At 34.3% G+C, this 17,705-nt stretch overlaps 2 protein-coding genes across 2 annotated transcripts; both read left to right on the top strand.

The window, feature by feature from the left end:
- Positions 1-609: 609 nt before the first annotated feature.
- Positions 610-2,161, top strand: LOC144427236 (interferon-induced, double-stranded RNA-activated protein kinase-like). The gene is made up of 4 exons (XM_078116108.1): positions 610-649; positions 820-1,656; positions 1,965-2,100; positions 2,149-2,161. The coding sequence occupies exons 1-4, from the start codon at positions 610-612 to the stop codon at positions 2,159-2,161; spliced, it is 1,026 nt and encodes a 341-aa protein (XP_077972234.1).
- Positions 2,162-8,698: 6,537 nt separating this feature from the next.
- On the top strand, positions 8,699-15,298 carry LOC120339789 (uncharacterized). The gene is made up of 5 exons (XM_039407992.2): positions 8,699-12,140; positions 12,467-13,303; positions 13,381-13,516; positions 13,840-13,949; positions 14,516-15,298. Exons 1-5 carry the CDS (start codon positions 12,041-12,043, stop codon positions 15,097-15,099), a joined length of 1,767 nt encoding a protein of 588 aa, XP_039263926.2. The 5' UTR covers positions 8,699-12,040; the 3' UTR covers positions 15,100-15,298.
- The last annotated feature ends 2,407 nt before the right edge of the window (positions 15,299-17,705 follow it).

Raw genomic sequence — 17,705 nt, 5'->3', positions numbered from 1 at the left:
ATATTAATATGTTCGCAGATTGCCGTGGCATTTTAAAGAAGTAATGCTTTCATCTTGTCATAAGTAGACGCAACCGCGAGTGACCATGAACATAATTAAATTAAAATAGAAACACATTTTAAATTCTCGTTGTTGTCATAGATTGAATATTGTGCGACAGAAATGGCCATTCATACACTAAAAAAAGTCGGCTCTTTTAACAAACGCGCAATTGCGGCGAATCCATTTTCCCATTTTGAAATTCGTTAAAATTCTGTTGTATTTCGTTTTATTACTTCTTCACACAGAGTACGGTTGTAAAAAACGCACGTTGAGTCCGCAAAGGTTTTCGCCGGTGAGAAAATAGTCCGCGACCAAAAAAGGTTGGGGAACGCTGGCTTAGAACAAGGCTGGAATAAGGGAGGAACATGAACACAGAAAACCGCGCCCATCATGAAATTATATAACATCATCTAAATATGTATAGCAAAAGTCACTTTTAACCAAACATATCATTCCGTCTTTTGTATGACGGCTAGTGAAATTTTAACCTTTTTTCTCCTAGTAGTTAAATTTAATTTAGTTTAATTTACTTTGGTTGGAATTGTCAAATATGAGAAAAGTATGAAAATGGAGGAAAATAGAGAAAGTGAATCTGAAGATAGTGAAGGTTGGTTTGTATTTTTATTTCTTGCTCCCAATTGCCTCGTGTAGTTTTGAACAAGCAACCTTTCGATCACTATTGGGTGCTACTTGGTTAGTGATCTGCTTGGCAATAATTTATTTTATATCATAAATATATTAAATCTTTTTATTTTCTATTTTATTCTCCCTTTTCAGACTCGACCAAACTCTCCGATTCTATTTTGCTGTTTCGAGATAGAAAAATTTCAAACCATGGTGATGTATATGAAGGACAAATATCGAGTGCAACTTATGGAATTCGTCCGATTGCGATAAAATTCGTTCAATACAACAAACAAAGTGTGGAAGAGGCAAAAATTCTTTATCGACTGAACCCTCACACTCATGTAGTCTCTGTGATACATTCAGATGAATACCACCAAGGTCCAATGAAGTATATGTACATTGCAATGGACAAATGTAACCAAGATAACTTGAGAGGTTTTGTGGAAAATCGAAAGAAAGCCGAAATCCCATTCGATCCTGAACTTGCACTTGATTTTGCAAAACAGTTATTTGCTGGAATTTTGTACATTCATGATAAACTTGTGGTGCACAAAGATCTTAAGCCTGATAATGTGTTTTTATCCCTGGATCAAAAAGTTGTCAAAATTGGTGATTTTGGCATAAGTGAAGTCATAGAGTCAAAGACTCAAACAATTTACACCAGAAAAGGTCTCGGTACTGACGGTTACAGACCCCCTGAATCATTTGTGCCTGGATTTCCAACTTCTCAAAAAACTGACATATATTCACTGGCTGTCATTGTTTACTATGTATGGAGTGACGGTAAACATCCCTTTGGTGACGAAAGGGATCTATGGAATCATTTCATGAAAAATCATAAAAACCTGAACCTGGATGGACTTTTAGTTCCAGACAAAGAAGTTGCAAAAGATTTACTGGAATGGATGCTGCAGTTTGTTCCTCGTAAACGTCCAATGATAAACGAGGTTCTCTCTCATAAATATATGGCTCCACCGAATGTAAAAGGTAAGAAAAATTGATTGAAATGTAAATACATGGGTATTTTAATGGTTGGTCAACTAGATGTGCTGGGTATCGGGCCATTGACATATACATTGTAATTTAACTGCTATTTCTAATCTGCGCGTCGTGAAGTTTGCTATATTTTTTCCATTTCATTTTCCCCTCAATAACTTATAGCTGTGGTTCCCAACCTTTCAGTTATATTATTTTTTTCCATGTTTGGAAACGTTTTCTTATAGTAAGGGGTTTTTGAGATATTGCCCTATTGCTAACTGAAATTAAACACTTATCAAAGAAAACTTTCTGTTCAGGTTTACTATTCCGAGATCTACAGGAAGAATTTGCATCTGGCAGGTCTCAAACAAGCATCCATGACGAACTTTTGCTTCCACATTTTAAAAATGGAACTTTCAAATCAGATTTGCCAACAAAAAAGAAAACTACAAGGTTTGTGTATTTATTTTGCTGTATTATTTGAATATTACTCATTTGCAGTCTTCCTTCATGAATGTTCCCAACTTGCTTTTGCAAAAAGCCTGAGTTATAATTTTATCACGGGGGAGAAATAATTCGATAAACGGCTTAATCATATGGCATACCACTGCCTCTCGTTCAGTTAGCAGTCCATGTCGGGTATGGGATTAGTTAACCATTTATTTGTTTCAGATGCATGGGCTTTATAGTAGAGAAAGCCATGACCGACCGGTGGTTACATGTTACATGACCCCTATACAGCATTGAGAAGTCAGCAATTTGTTCGTTCTACTCGAATGTTCCTATTTACACATTCCAATAAACTTGGTTTCTAGCGTGCGAATTATCAAACAAGGGTTTATATAGGTCGTAGGAAATCGACCCATATTTTATTTTCGCGGTAGCAAATAGAACCCTTGTCTATTGAGCCAGCCATGTTTTGTAATTGTTTCACAAATTGTGGCTGTCTCACAAATATTTTCCGTGAACAATATATTTTAGATTTAGCAAAAATAGTTCCCACTGCAGAAGTATTTTTCCGAATGAGGCAATACCAAATCTAAAATAAACATAAATTCAAAATAAGAATCCTGGTCACACTTATCCTTGATTAAACATGTTGTTACGGATATATATATTCTTATTGGTGTATCTAACATGGCTGTTATCATGGAGGGATGGGCCATAGCAATAGGTAATAAAACTTATTCGTAACAATCAAATAACTTTTTCTACAAATACTAATCAATCTAATTTCAGTCATTCTTCACAAGTTGCAACTTCATTATCAAAGCTTGTTAATAATTTCCACTTTGCAAAATACCTTGAAGCCAAAGAAAAGAATAGAAAGGCAGCTCTGAACTCAAAAAGTAAGAAAGGTTTATTTCATTATTCCTTGTATTGAAGCGTATTAACTTTTTTTTTGCATTTGAATTTAACTCGAAAAACTCCAAAGTGCCTGCACATAAACCGCAATTAACGCAACGGTGACATTGCAAACTAAAGCTATTAGGGCTTGACATTTGTATTTCTTCAATTTTTTCTAAATATTATGACATATTGTGCCAAACTAAGAGTGTTTTGAACTGTATACTTACCGTGACCATGATTAAAATTGTCATTTGACACACAAGGTTTATTATAAATTGTTTTTTAATTCAAATAAATTTTTTAAATGTGACATTTCCAGATCGCATACAACTCACTGATGACATCTTGTGGTATAAAGACAATGTGGTTCATGAAGAATTGGATTTTACAGTTTACGAAGGTCAACAACAACTTCCAAATTCAGTTACAAAACCTTTAGCAATATGGGTGTGTTTTTGGGATAAACTCTTTCTTAACAACTTAGAAGCTCTTCAGCAACTTCCACCTCATCCAAACGTAATCTCTGTTATTGCTTATGGTCGTTGGAAGGAAACAAGGGAACGTTTTCTTGCTACTGAAAGATGCCAGTTCCAAACTCTTGATGATTATTATAAAGAGAGAAAGAACAACAAAATTCCTTTTGATCCTAGACTTGCTCTCATACATGCAAAACAGTTAGTTAGTGGTCTACAACATCTGCATAAACATAATACTACTCATGGAAAATTAGAAATATATTCTGTTTTCACTTGACATGCAAAATGTGAAAATTTGTTTTCAGATTTATTTTTCATTTTCTCTCATATATAATTCCAGATTTAAAAATGATATTTTATTCTTGGGTCACACCTTGTATAAATTGTGGTCTAATAAACAGATTGACCAAGGGCTAATCTTAGATTCTACAGTAGCTATGGATCCAAGTGCTTTACTGATTCCTAACCCTGACTTGGCCTTTGATTTGATCACAAGAATGACACACAATGATGAAGACCAACGACTAACAATTCAGCAGGTTGTTGATCATAAATTCTGGAAAAGTATCAAAATTTAGTTTTTCTTTCATTATTTATTTGTCTTGTGCATGTTCTACAGACTAAGTCAAGCTTCTTTTTTTAACTAGTAAAAATCAGTTAAAAAAAAACATTTTTTGATCAGAATGATGGGTTTAGCCTTTTTTGTTTAGACTACTTAGCTCATTTTAATAAATGTTTACCTAATCATCCAAACCACCCTTTACCAAACCACCCAGTCTTCCCAACTACTTATGGCCACCAGATCTACCACCTACTATTGGAGGCTTCAAATCGGTGGTCGCGCACTGGTCGTTCGATAGCAGATTCGTCTTCCGAGAATCGTACTTTGGTGACTTGTATAACCTTGACCCCTGTTTGTAGAAAGTTAATTATTTAAACTGCAGCGTGTAGACAAAAATTTCACATCATATTTCGTAAATTTTCTCACCGGCGTTCACCCATTTTTTTTTCACTCTAACAACGAGATGTAAAAGTCGCAGTGCAGAAAACTAATATTTGCAGAATCATGGAAATACAAATAAAAAGTTACATCTGTGAAATAAATTATATTGTATGTGTACTATATATATTTCCTGGTAACGATCGATGAATACTCGCTTTTTGAAATGAATGACAAAAAATCTACTTAGTGTCCAAGTTTAATCACAAAATTTGCAAAATAAAGGTAATTTTAAAATCAAGAATTTCACCTATTTGATATTTTTTGTAAATTTACTACGACGTTATAGAGATGTTTTAGCGTTTGTTTTTGTAAATTTATTTTACATCCATTCAAAGACTTTGACGAAGAAAGGAAGAGCTTCTGTAAGTACTGGTTTTAATTTTTATATTTTGTCGCGACAGCAACGTAATTATTTACGCAACGGTAGTGGCCGATTGTGCGAGCCTTGATCAATCGAAATGCGCATTGTATCGCTATAAAAATTCTTCATTAGGCGGCTCGTGTTGGATTAGCTGAAGTGAACAAAAGTTGTTTTAGACCAGAGATGCCTCCAGGGCGAGCGTTCATTTTTTTTGTCCGGGATAAACATTTTTTCCAATATGGAAGATTATAATACAGCTACCAATGTGTACCATATGTGCACCATACTTTCCGGAAACATATCAGCTTTCTTCCCTCTGGAAAATTTGTGAATCCCATCAAGACTAGTTGTTACATAAACTGGTTTTCAACAGCAAAGGATCAAGCAATCTTAGTGTTCCCAAAATTGAATAACATAGTCTTTATATAATTATTTGTCGGGAGTATACGCTATTAGACAGATTATTCTATAGTCACTAGGTTGGGTATGGGATCGTCTGGGGTTATCGGAAAGAAAGTCCTAAACGATTATTAGAACTAAAATTGAATAAATATTTTTATAGTATTACTGGGAGCTGAAAGGGGGTTATTATCCTTCTTCCTACCCACACGAACAATCCCACGCCATCTGTTTTGCACCGCAATAGTTCATACCGTAGGAAATGTTAAACTATCAACAGTTATGTAAATTTGCTTGCAATGCCGAACACAGCCAATATTAATTTATGTTAAAAATGAGTTGATTTATATCCTCGTTTTCAACAGTATACTCGACGATGTCTCGAACAGATATTATTATTACTTATGCTCCATTGAAGCGGAAGACTCGACGAAACAGTACAGAAAAATTGATCTGAAGACACCTATGAAAAGGAAATTGATCAAATTAACACAACAAAGGTAATCAATCGATTATTTTAAACAAGCTATTATTAAAAGATGCAACACTAGTGGAGTACAACATGTTTATTTATATTTTATTCATCAAAAATCTACTTAATTTCTTATCCAGTGGTTCTCTAACTTTTTATGACGCGCCCGATTTTTATAATTTGTCTCTCGCCCCACCAAAATAATAACCAGTTCACGATACATTACAAATAATAGATAGTAAGGCGAAAGTAATAAAATAAATAAAGAAATGTAAATATCAGAAATGAGGCGGACAAGATCGAATCTGATAAATATTTTTATTTAAAAGAAGGAGGTGAAGCTATGACGTTATCTGGAGACAGAGACGCAAAGACGAAAGATATTACGTCATATTCGGAGCATCACCACGAAGGCACACATACTGCCTGTCAAAAAGACTCCGGTGAGGTTTTAGAAAAAATACACAAAAAAATATGAAAAATTTTATAATTTGTGATTTGTGTGGATAGTTGGGGTTGGTAGAATGGAATCGTACATGCGGAGTGGTAAGTATAGACGTTATTAGGTAGAATTAATAGTATAAAACCAGTGATAAGGTGACGTATATATACATTTTTATATTTTTGCGACCATATTATTTTGGAGACTTAGTAGTATAAAAACCAGGGCGATCTAGAAGTATGTGAACCAATATGGCGGGAACCAGAACGTAGTATGTGTACCAGGTTAGTATGTGTGCCAAGTGACTCCCAAAGTATTTGTACCTGAAATTATGACCTAGCCCTAACCTGATATACTACGTTCCGGTGTCCGCCATCTTGCCACGTATATATGCATTTATATATGTATGCAACGACGTTATAAACGAGACATAGTAGTATAAAAAGCAGTAATAGGGGGGCGAATATTTATATATGTATGCAAAGACGTTATTAGGGAGACTTGGTCGTATAAAAACCAGTAATAGGAGACGTATATATATATATATACGTCTCCCTAATAACGTCGTTGCAAACATATATAAATGTATATATACGTCCCCCTATTACTGTTTTTTATACCACAACGTCTCCCTAATAAACTCGTTGCATATATATTCGAATATATATATATATATATACGTCTCCCTAATAACGTCGTTTTTGGATTTTATGAGCCTAAAAAATAAATTAGTTGAGTCCAGTGGGGTATCCAGGGAGGAGGGTATGGGGCGGGTGTTGAATGACGTGTAAATAAGTAAACTCGTTCTTGTATTTTGTTTAAGATTAATTTTAGTTAGACAACCTCAGTAATTGCGTAACTTGCACCGCAGCTAGCTAACGATATACGGCAGGGGTATGCAAGTACTAACGGTCGAGGTGAATTCTACAATTTTCTGAGTGATGGATTTTATGTTTTCAGTAATTTATGTGTCTGGAGGATCCAGGATCCAAGAATCCCAACTACATACCAAACACGAATTATCTAAATTTTCATATTTTTTTTGTATTTTTTCTAAAACCTTTTGGCAGGCAGTATGTGTCTCTTCGTGGTGATGTTCCGAATATGACGTAATATCTTTGGTCTTTGCGTCTCTGTCTCCTGATAACGTCATTACCTCTCCTCCTTTTAAATTAGTTGTTTGTTTATACAATGTAATCTATGACGTCTTGTTTTTGAAATGTCATTCCTACGTAAAGAGCAGTGAAAAAGTTTGTTAGTCGAATTTTTACATTTTTCCGTGAGAAAATAAATCCGGATAAAGAATAGGAGGACGTATATATATACATTTATAAGTGTATGCAACGACGTAATTAGGGAGACTTAGTATTATAAAAACCAGGAATAGAGGGACGTATTTATATATCCATATATGTTTGCAGCGACGTTATTAGGAAGACTCAGTAGTATAAAAACCAGGAATAGGGGGACATATATATACATTTATGTATGCTTTCAGCGACATTATTTTGGAGACTTAGTAGTATAAAAGCCACGTATATACGTTATATATCCTTTTCGTTCTATCAGGTGTCGATTGGCTAGTTCTTCTTGAGTGTTATGCTTGATTCCTACGACCATTGCCGACTCTCGTTGCTCGCTGCTCTCCGGACTATTTACGCTGTAATCCTCCTGTTACATGAGACTCACTTTTTCTTTGCCATTACTCTGATATCGCCTCTGTAACTCCCTACATGACACTCCTTCATTTTGTGTAAGAGAGCACTGCTTGCCACCTCGCTTGCCCTACCTACCATGCAATCGGCTCACTCATTATTTTTTACCCCATTGTTTTAGCCCTTATATCGATTTGGCTATGCCACCTGCGTCGTCTGCTGCTTTCTCGTCTCCTGCATGCCATTTGTCTACTTATTAATCCTATTTATTGCCTCATTGTTGACCATATCTATAAAGCCACTTGCTCGATTCTTGCGATCCTCGCCTGCTTTTCGCCCACGGACTCACTTATTACTACTCGCTGTTTCTTTGCTCCTCACCCTGACTGTTTTGCTCGATTCTTACTATATTTACTTATTCTTCTTGCTTTATAACAGTTACATTATTGATTTAACAGTAGACTGACTTGTGTCCTAATAGGAATTCGAACCCACCTCTGTGCACTTTAAACTAATCATACTCTTCAGCGATATCTACTGTTGGAAAATTACCATCATTCATTTCGATAAAAAAACGTTTTGGTTTAAAGATGAAAAGTGTTATTTCGACACATGAACTCGTCACAAGCATTGACGTTTCGTTTATTTAGTTTCGGTTGAAAATGTTGGTTAGCATGCATCATTCAGGATAGGATGGGATATTACCAATTTATTCTGTGTCGAGGAAGACGCTTCTATTGAAAATATGGTATTAATTTATTGTCGGTTTTACATTTTCACTAAAACTTTATCTTAAATGATAAGGCGTTGCAAATTTTGATCTCCAACTTCAAGCAGTGATTTTCGACTCAAGTTTCCACATTCTTGGTAACAACTGTAGCGCCGGATAGGATTTACATATTCATCCTGGGGGACAGGAAAGTCGTTGAGATCGAATATTCACATGGTGAACCACGGACTCTGCTCCGGGTATCAGTCCATGTTGAGTATGGGATTGGTTAGCCACTTATTATTTGTTTCAGATGCATGAACTTTACGGTGGAGGAAGCTCTCGCGCATAATTATCGCCCACAGGACTCGAACCTGCGAATCCACGCAGGGTAATCAGGGGTGCAGTGGCAAGCAATCAAACAGTAATTTATTTTTCCACCATACTAAAGTACACTTCACGAATAAACAATACATAAAAAGAAGAAAAATATTAATTCAGAGTGAAGGGAGACGTGGTACAACATTACTGGTTATCGAGCAGCGACACCCGTGATTTTAATTCTAACAGTTATGAATAAATCCAACAGTGATTAACGTTGACAGTATATAATGAGCATACGTGAAATTGACATCCTAAGAAGATTCCGACTTGAGCACTAGAAAATGCTAAAGCATGCCAAAAGAATTAGGGACTGACATCCGTTGAAAGTATGCCAGAATATTTGGGAACTATAATTCTTTGAGAAAGTCTGAAAGTTTGGGAATTTGTTTCAAACTAATATTTGTGTCAGACTTTTGAAAAATAACAAATAAGGCAAGACCTTAACTATATATAGGATTGGACAAAAGCCACAGCGTGGTAAAATTTTTACTGACAACGCTATGTGGCAATGTAGACAATGAAACGCTCGTTTTCATCATCAAAAAACCTACGTTTCAACAAAATATGATAAAACGTAGAAACACCTAAACATGAGAGATATTGCTTAATTAGTTCCTCAGTCATATAATGTCTGCTCAAATTCCAGGATATGGCGATACAGATATTCCAACCATCTTCATTTTGCGTAGTGGTGTGGAAATAGCCGGTCTGATACGCCCCCAAGTGTTCAAATGAATGCAAGAGACATTGTCTTCGATGGTTCAAAATAATGGCAAAAAATAAAAATTCCGTTGTTATAACAGATTGTTCGTGCGTTGAGATTACAAGCGACTCAAAAACTTAGTTATTTTAGGTTGCAGTGATTCGAATCCGATCCGTGCATTAGGAATTTAAATAAGTTCGAGTCGTGGATGAACTAAGCATGTATTATTGTATTTAATGAATTATCAAATTAACAAAAATCTATTTTGTGTAAAATAAAACAAAAAGTTCTTCCTAAGTTAGACACTGGGTAATGTTGTATACTAGCCTGGTAATATCAGCGTAAAAGATTCAGTGACAGATTTCGGGGGATTTCATATACGCCCGCAATATTTCTCGTCGCTTGATCTCGGTATAGCTTGAATTAAGGTGAATAACAAGCAGAAAAATTTTATTTTTTTGTCGGACTTAGACGGAAGCATCGCAAGGCAAAAGATTGATTTTGTGGAAATATTTATTTGATTTCGTTGGTTAAAACTAAAGAAATTTTTATTCACAACACATATTCATAGCACTTACAGCTTTTCTGTTCAATTAGATATATTTGGCGAAAAGATGGGAATGTTTAACCGATCTTGTATATTAAATTTGAACTGCTAAGTTTCACCTAAGTTAGTAATGAACGAATTAAATAATGGCGATATCAGATAGCTGTACTAAATTTCTCCATAAATGGCAGCTCGTGGGGATGAACCAAGAATACAAAACAGTTTTACAAGGGGGGTTCCACATTTTGCTCCCAATAAGGATGAGAAAAAGCAGATATTGGCCTGAAAAAGGATTATATAAACACGAGAAAGAGTACAATAATACACTTATAACAATGCTTCGACTGTAGCTATAGTTGAAATGTAGAACCACATTTATTTCATGTCTTCTCACAGCATGGCAAATGACAAATAGATGGGATCGTAAATTCGAAAATAGCGAGGGCTTACACGTCTCCCATAAATAGTAATAAAGCGTTCCACGTATTTGCTCAAAACAACACCCAAGACAAACAAACGCGAGGTTATTTTTTATTTGCATTATTACCTCATTGGAGCTCAACAAACACTCGGTACAAACCACTGATACGTTGCCTGTACACGCCAGTAATTTCTACCACATAATACGGTCATGTTGTTTTCAGGTAAATTGAATGCTTAAGCAATTTCATAATATCCTCAATGAGGTGTTTTCGACTTTTGCTCTGAACAGAGAATTAGACATGAGTAGAATATGCAGGTTTAGCGATAGAAGGGGCACTGACCAATTTATTACGCGCTTTATTATAGCTCAGATTTAGAACAAGGACAAGAAAAGCGAGCGAAACCAGAAACGTAATGAATCGAGCACATTAGGAATTGTGAATTTATAAAATCCTTACCTAAACCTGTACAGCATAAGTCAGTTTTGACTCTTGTTTTGAATTTCTTCTTCAAGTAGTTTGTTTTCCATTTAACTTGGTTTGAACTGAACAAGCTGTAGAATTAACAAATTTGAGTGAAATCTGAAAATGGAGCGAAGTAAACAACCCGCGACTCCTGTTAAGTCAGCATTGTTATGCAAGCGCGCCGTTACATAATCCAATCTATTTTTTGAAATCGTTGGGTTTATTTTTTTCACTAGTTTTAATGTTTGTGTTTAGATTCTTAAGTCTAGACAAGTAGAATAATTATAGTACTTTGTGTGAAATTGGTACATTCTGTGCGACCTATAAAATATTTGCGAAACACTTAAACGATGTTTGTTCACCCCAATAATTTTCATCACATAATAAGGTCTTTTTGTAAAGTAAATTGAAAAACAATTAAAAAGTTATTCTTAATTAGGATATGATCATTCAGACCATATTCATTTTCATCTTCGGAACTTCACCATTACTTGGTATTCTAGTGTCGATATCACACTACAATCACAGTAAATTCACCATCTTGTTTTGTCCAAAAGTTTGAGCAATTCATTCTCTTCGCTACTGTTTAGTCAAGCGCTAGAAGGTACTTAGTGTGTATTTAGGTGCAACGTAAGGAGGCAGGCACGAGTTTATGACCTTTTGATAAACCAAACTAAGACGTGTATAACCAAACTACATAAATTCCACACGTTTTGCACAGAATATGGCATTAGACAAGCAGTCGTGGGTGTCAGGAGCAATTGAGGACATAAGATTTTGCTTTAATCGAAAATATTTGCACAAGGAATGAAATACAGTGAAGTTTCTTTGAAAATGCATGTATTAAGCATTGCTATTTCATGCTAACATTAACTTTCATTTCGATCGTAATATATCTCATTGGGTATAAAGAAAAACAAAAAAAAATACTGTTAAGGGTATTGGTTCAACGCATTTAAAATTTCTATAACTTGTGCGGTAACGAAGCCACACATGTGAACTGTTATGGAAAGCCTTGGTGGAACAACAAAGCATGCAATCGAGGAAAGTGGTGATGAACCACCAGCTAAGATCAGATGTACGGAAACCAACTTAACGAATACAGGTAAGACCTACTATGTCTGGTGAGGAACGAGTTATAACTTTATTAAGATCTTACAAACTGATGATAGAGGTGATAGTGGCGTACTTAGTTTATATTTATTTTTGATGAACCTATGAATATAAAAATAATATTGCAAGTCTAATTTGATATAACTATGCTTTAATTTGATGTTAAAAGAAATTAAACAATCATTTTCTCCTATTTGTATATTAATACTTTAAACTCATAACTTAAATATCACAGTCTTAAACTCTTTAATGCCACATTGTGGTCAAATGGTCTGTTGGGTGGAAATCTGTAAACCTTATCAAATTTTGTTTTTTCAGATTCGATCAAACTTTCCGATTCTATTTTGCTGTTTCAAGATAAAAAAATTTCGAACCATGGCGATGTATATGAAGGAGAAATATCGAGTGCAATTTATGGAACTCGTCCGATTGCGATAAAATTAGTTCAATACAACAAACAAAGTGTGGAAGAGGCAAAAATTCTTTACCGACTGAACCCTAGCACTCATGTAGTCTCTGTGATTCATTCAGATGAATACCAACAAGGTCCAATGAAATATATGTACATTGCAATGGACAAATGTAACCAAGACAACTTGAGAGGTTTTGTTGAAAATCGAAAGAAAACCGAAATCCCATTCGATCCTGAACTTGCACTTGATTTTGCAAAACAGTTAGTTGCTGGAATTTTATACATTCATGATAAACTTGTGGTGCACAAAGATCTTAAGCCTGATAATGTGTTTTTATCCCTGGATCAAAAAGTTGTCAAAATTGGTGATTTTGGCATAAGTGAAGTCATCGAGTCAAAGACTCAAACAGTTTACACCAGAAAAGGTCTCGGTACTGACGGTTACAGACCCCCTGAATCATTTGTGCCTGGATTTCCAACTTCACAAAAAACTGACATATATTCACTGGCTGTCATTGTTTACTATGTATGGAGTGACGGTAAACATCCCTTTGGTGACGAAAGGGATCTATGGAATCATTTCATGAAAAACCATAAAAACCTGAACCTGGACGGACTTTTAGTTCCAGATAAAGAAGTTGCAAAAGATTTACTGGAATGGATGCTGCAGTTTGTTCCTCGTAAACGTCCAATAATAAACGAGGTTCTCTCTCATAAATATATGGCTCCAACAAATGTAAAAGGTAGGAAAAAATATTATTTGAGATATTGTGATTGCTAACTGAAAGTTAACACTTATCAAAGAAAACTCTCTGTTCAGGTTTACTATTCCGAGATCTACAGGAAGAATCTACACCTGGCAGCTCTCTAACGAGCAGCCATGATAAACTTTTGCTTCCACATTTTGAGAATGGAACTTTTAAATCAGATTTGTCAACAAGAAAGAAAACTAAAATGTTTGTATACTTAGCCTGTATATTGATTTATTATATCTTACAAATATTTTTTGTGGACAATATATTTTATTTTAAAATTACCAAGATTAATTCCCAGGAGTATTTTTATTGACTAAGGCGACTGTTAATCTAAAACAAACTGCAAAATAACATAATTTTCCTGTCCTAGATTGAGCAGGAGGCTATAAATGTTTTTTATTGGTGTGTTTAACATGACTAATATCATGCAGGAATTAACCTTAGCAATAGATGAATAGAATATTATTATTGGCTGTGGTAGTCAAATAATTTTTTCAACTAAAACTAGCCAATCATAATTTCAGTCATTCTTCACAAGTTGCAACTTCATTATCAAAGCTCGTTAATAATTTCCACTTTGTAAAATATCTTAAAGAACAAGCAAAGAATAGGAAGGCAGCTTCGACCTCCGTAGGTAAGATAAGTTTATTTTAACAATGCTTGTATTTTTACTTAACATTTAATTTCCGGGTGTTTTGTATCCGATTTACCACAAAAAAACTATCTTGGATAAGAAATGATGTTATGTTTGCTCAAAATTTTTTTGAATAAATAATTCTGCCATCATGTACCATCAAAACCAAGTCTGTGCAAAAATATAACGCCAGTTAACTGCGACTTGGCATTGGCAAATTTTTTCTCGACTCGCAGTAACTAAAATAAAAAAAAGCAAAATTAAATAATACAGAAAATATTTTAAAAGTACTAAAATTGACAATACCTTTAAGAGACGGATTCTTGCACAAAATATCTTATCTTGGTCTTCGTACTGGTTTCATCTTTGATCAATATTTTGGTTTTAACATGAGGTAGTGTCGGAAAAGTTTTGCCACGACCCCAATTTTGCGCTCTCACGTTGACCCCTAGTTTGAAAAGTCCAGATTTAAACTACAGTAATATTTATTTTGTAAATCACTTAACTATTTTCTCCTTCAGATCAAGTTTTGTGTTTAATTTTCTTCTAAAAATATGACATTTTAGATCGCATACATCTCACTGATGATATCTTGTGGTATAAAGACAATGTGGTTTATGAATTTTCGGATTTCACAGTTTACGAAGGTCAACGGAAACTTCCGAATTCAGAGACAGAACCTTTAGCAATATGGGTGTTTTCTTCGTGGGATGCAGACTTTCTTTACAAACTAGAAGCTCTTCAGCAACTTCCACCTCATCCAAACCTAATCTCTGTTATGACTAGTGGTCGTGTGAATGGAACAAGTCAACATTTTATTGCTACTGAAAGATGCCAGTTCCAGACTCTTCATGAATATTACAAAGAGAGGGAAAAAAACAATATTCCTTTTGATCCTAGACTTGCTCTCGTACATGCAAAACAATTAGTTAGTGGTCTACAACATCTTCATAAATATAATATTGATCATGGGGAAATGGAGGGGAGTATTCTTTTTTCACATGACATGCAAAATGTGAAATTTAGTTTTCAGAACTATTTTATACCATATTACTCCTATGGATATAATCTCAGTATAAGTGATATTATTACCTCAGGGTATAACTTGTATAAATTATGGTCCAATCAACAGGAAATTCGTGTTTTTTAATATTCCTTTTCGCTTGCTTTTAATCCCAGTACTCTACTTATTCCTAACCTTCACTTGGCTGGTGATTTGCTCACAAGAATGACACACGATGATGAAGACCAACTACTAACAATTCAGCAGGTTGTTGATCATGAATTCTGGAAAAGTATCAACATTTAGTTTTTCTTTTCATTATTTATTTGTCTTGTGCATGTTTTTTTTTTATATTTCCAAGTAGTATAAAAACAAGTAATAGGGGGGCGTATATATGCATTTATATATGTATGCAACGACGTTATTAGGGAGACATAGTAGTATAAAAATCAGTAATAAAGGGATGCATATATGCATTTATATATGTATGCAACGACGTTATTAGGGAGACTTAGTAATATAAAAACCAGTAATAGGGGCGTATGTATACATTTATATATGTATGCAACAAACTTATTAGGGAGACTTGATAGTCTAAAAAACAGTAATAACGGGACGTATATATACATTTATAAATGTATGCAACAAATTTATTAGGGAGACTTAGTATTATAAAAACTAGTAATAAGGGGACTCATATATACATATATATATGTATGCAACAAACTTATTATGAAGACTCGGTAGTATGAAAACCAGTGATAAGGGGACGCATATATACATTTATAAATGTATGCAACAAACTTATTAGGGAGACTTAGTATTATAAAAACTAGTAATAAGGGGACTCATATATACATATATATATGTATGCAACAAACTTATTAGGGAGACTTAGTATTATAAAAACTAGTAATAAGGGGACTCATATATACATATATATATGCATGCAACAAACTTATTAGGGAGACTTGGTAGTACAAAAGCCAGTAATAGGGGGACGTATGTATACATTTATATATGTATGCAACAAACTTATTAGGAAGACTTGGTAGTATAAAACCAGTGATAAGGGGACGCATATATACATTTATAAATGTATGCAACAAACTTATTAGGGAGACTTGGTAGTACAAAAGCCAGTAATAGGGGGACGTATGTATACATTTATATATGTATGCAACAAACTTATTAGGGAGACTTAGTATTATGAAAACTAGTAATAAGGGGACTCATATATACATATATACATGTATGCAACAAACTTATTAGGGAGACTTGGTAGTACAAAAGCCAGTAATAGGGGGACGTATGTATACATTTATATATGTATGCAACAAACTTATTAGGAAGACTTGGTAGTATAAAACCAGTGATAAGGGGACGCATATATACATTTATAAATGTATGCAACAAACTTATTAGGGAGACTTAGTATTATAAAAACTAGTAATAAGGGAACTCATATATACATATATAAATATATATATGCAGCAAACTTATTAGGGAGACTTTGTAGTATAAAAGCCATTAATAGTGGGAAGTATATATACATTTATATATGTACGCAACGACGTTATTAGGAAGACTTAGTAGTATAAAAGCCAATAATAGAGTGCGTATAGGGTATTTACACATTGATATATATATATATGCAACGAAAATAATAAGGAGATTTAGTAGTATAAAAACACTAACAGAGAGACGTATATACACATTTATACGTGCTTGGTGTTTCAAATCTAAAGTATAAAAAAGTAGAATATATACGGTACTTTGTGTTAAATTGTTGCACTCTTTGTAACCCCTAAAACTTGTTTCACCCGTACCCTCCATGCGGTATCCCCCCCCCCCCCCAGTGTGGGAATATTTTTTGAATTTGTGGGTTAATGAAATCTATATTTACAACACGTATTTTTTACGCTTTAGTTTTCCCTGTTCAACTAGATATATTTGGCGAAGAGATGGAAATAGTCGACCTATCTTGTATATTTAATTTCAACTGCTAAGTTTCACCCTGAGCTAAGTTGGTAATGAACCACTCTAATAATGGCGATATCATTTAGCTTTACTAATTTTTTTTTTAAAAGTAGCGGGATCTTGGAGATGAATCACGAATAATAAAACAGTTTTGCAAACGGGGTATCAACATTTTTCTCCGAATAAAGATGTGGAAAAGCAGATATAGGCCTATTTATTTAATATAAACATAAGAAATAGTACAATACACCTATAGCAACGCTTCGACTGTAGCCATCGGTGAAATGTAGAACCACATTTATTTCAAGTCTTCTTACAGCCAAGCAATAGACAAGTGGGCGTGAGCGTGTAAATTAAAAAATAGCGAGGGCTGTAGTATAGCCTCACATGTCTTCCATAAAGAATCATAAAGAGTTCTACATATTCTATCAAATCAACAACCAAGACAAACAAAACGCAAGGTTACTTTTTATTTGAATCATTACCTCATAAGCGCTCAACAAACGATCGGTACGAAGCACTGATACAATGTCTGTACACGCCTGTTTGAAACCTCACCACATAATTCGGTCTTGTTGTTTTGAGGTAAATTGAATGATTGAGATATTTCAAAATTTCCTCAATTAGGAATATGATTATTTAGACTAATTCATTTTTATTCGACATACAAAGCAATGTTGCTGGTACTTTACCATCACTTGGTATTCTGGTAACTATATCACACTAAAATCACAGTGAATTTACCAATTTGTTTTGCCAGAAAGTTTAATCTA

This window comes from Styela clava, chromosome 9 (assembly GCF_964204865.1).
Source record: "Styela clava chromosome 9, kaStyClav1.hap1.2, whole genome shotgun sequence".
Lineage (NCBI taxonomy): Eukaryota > Metazoa > Chordata > Ascidiacea > Stolidobranchia > Styelidae > Styela > Styela clava.
This window is presented reverse-complemented; position numbering and strand designations above follow the sequence as displayed.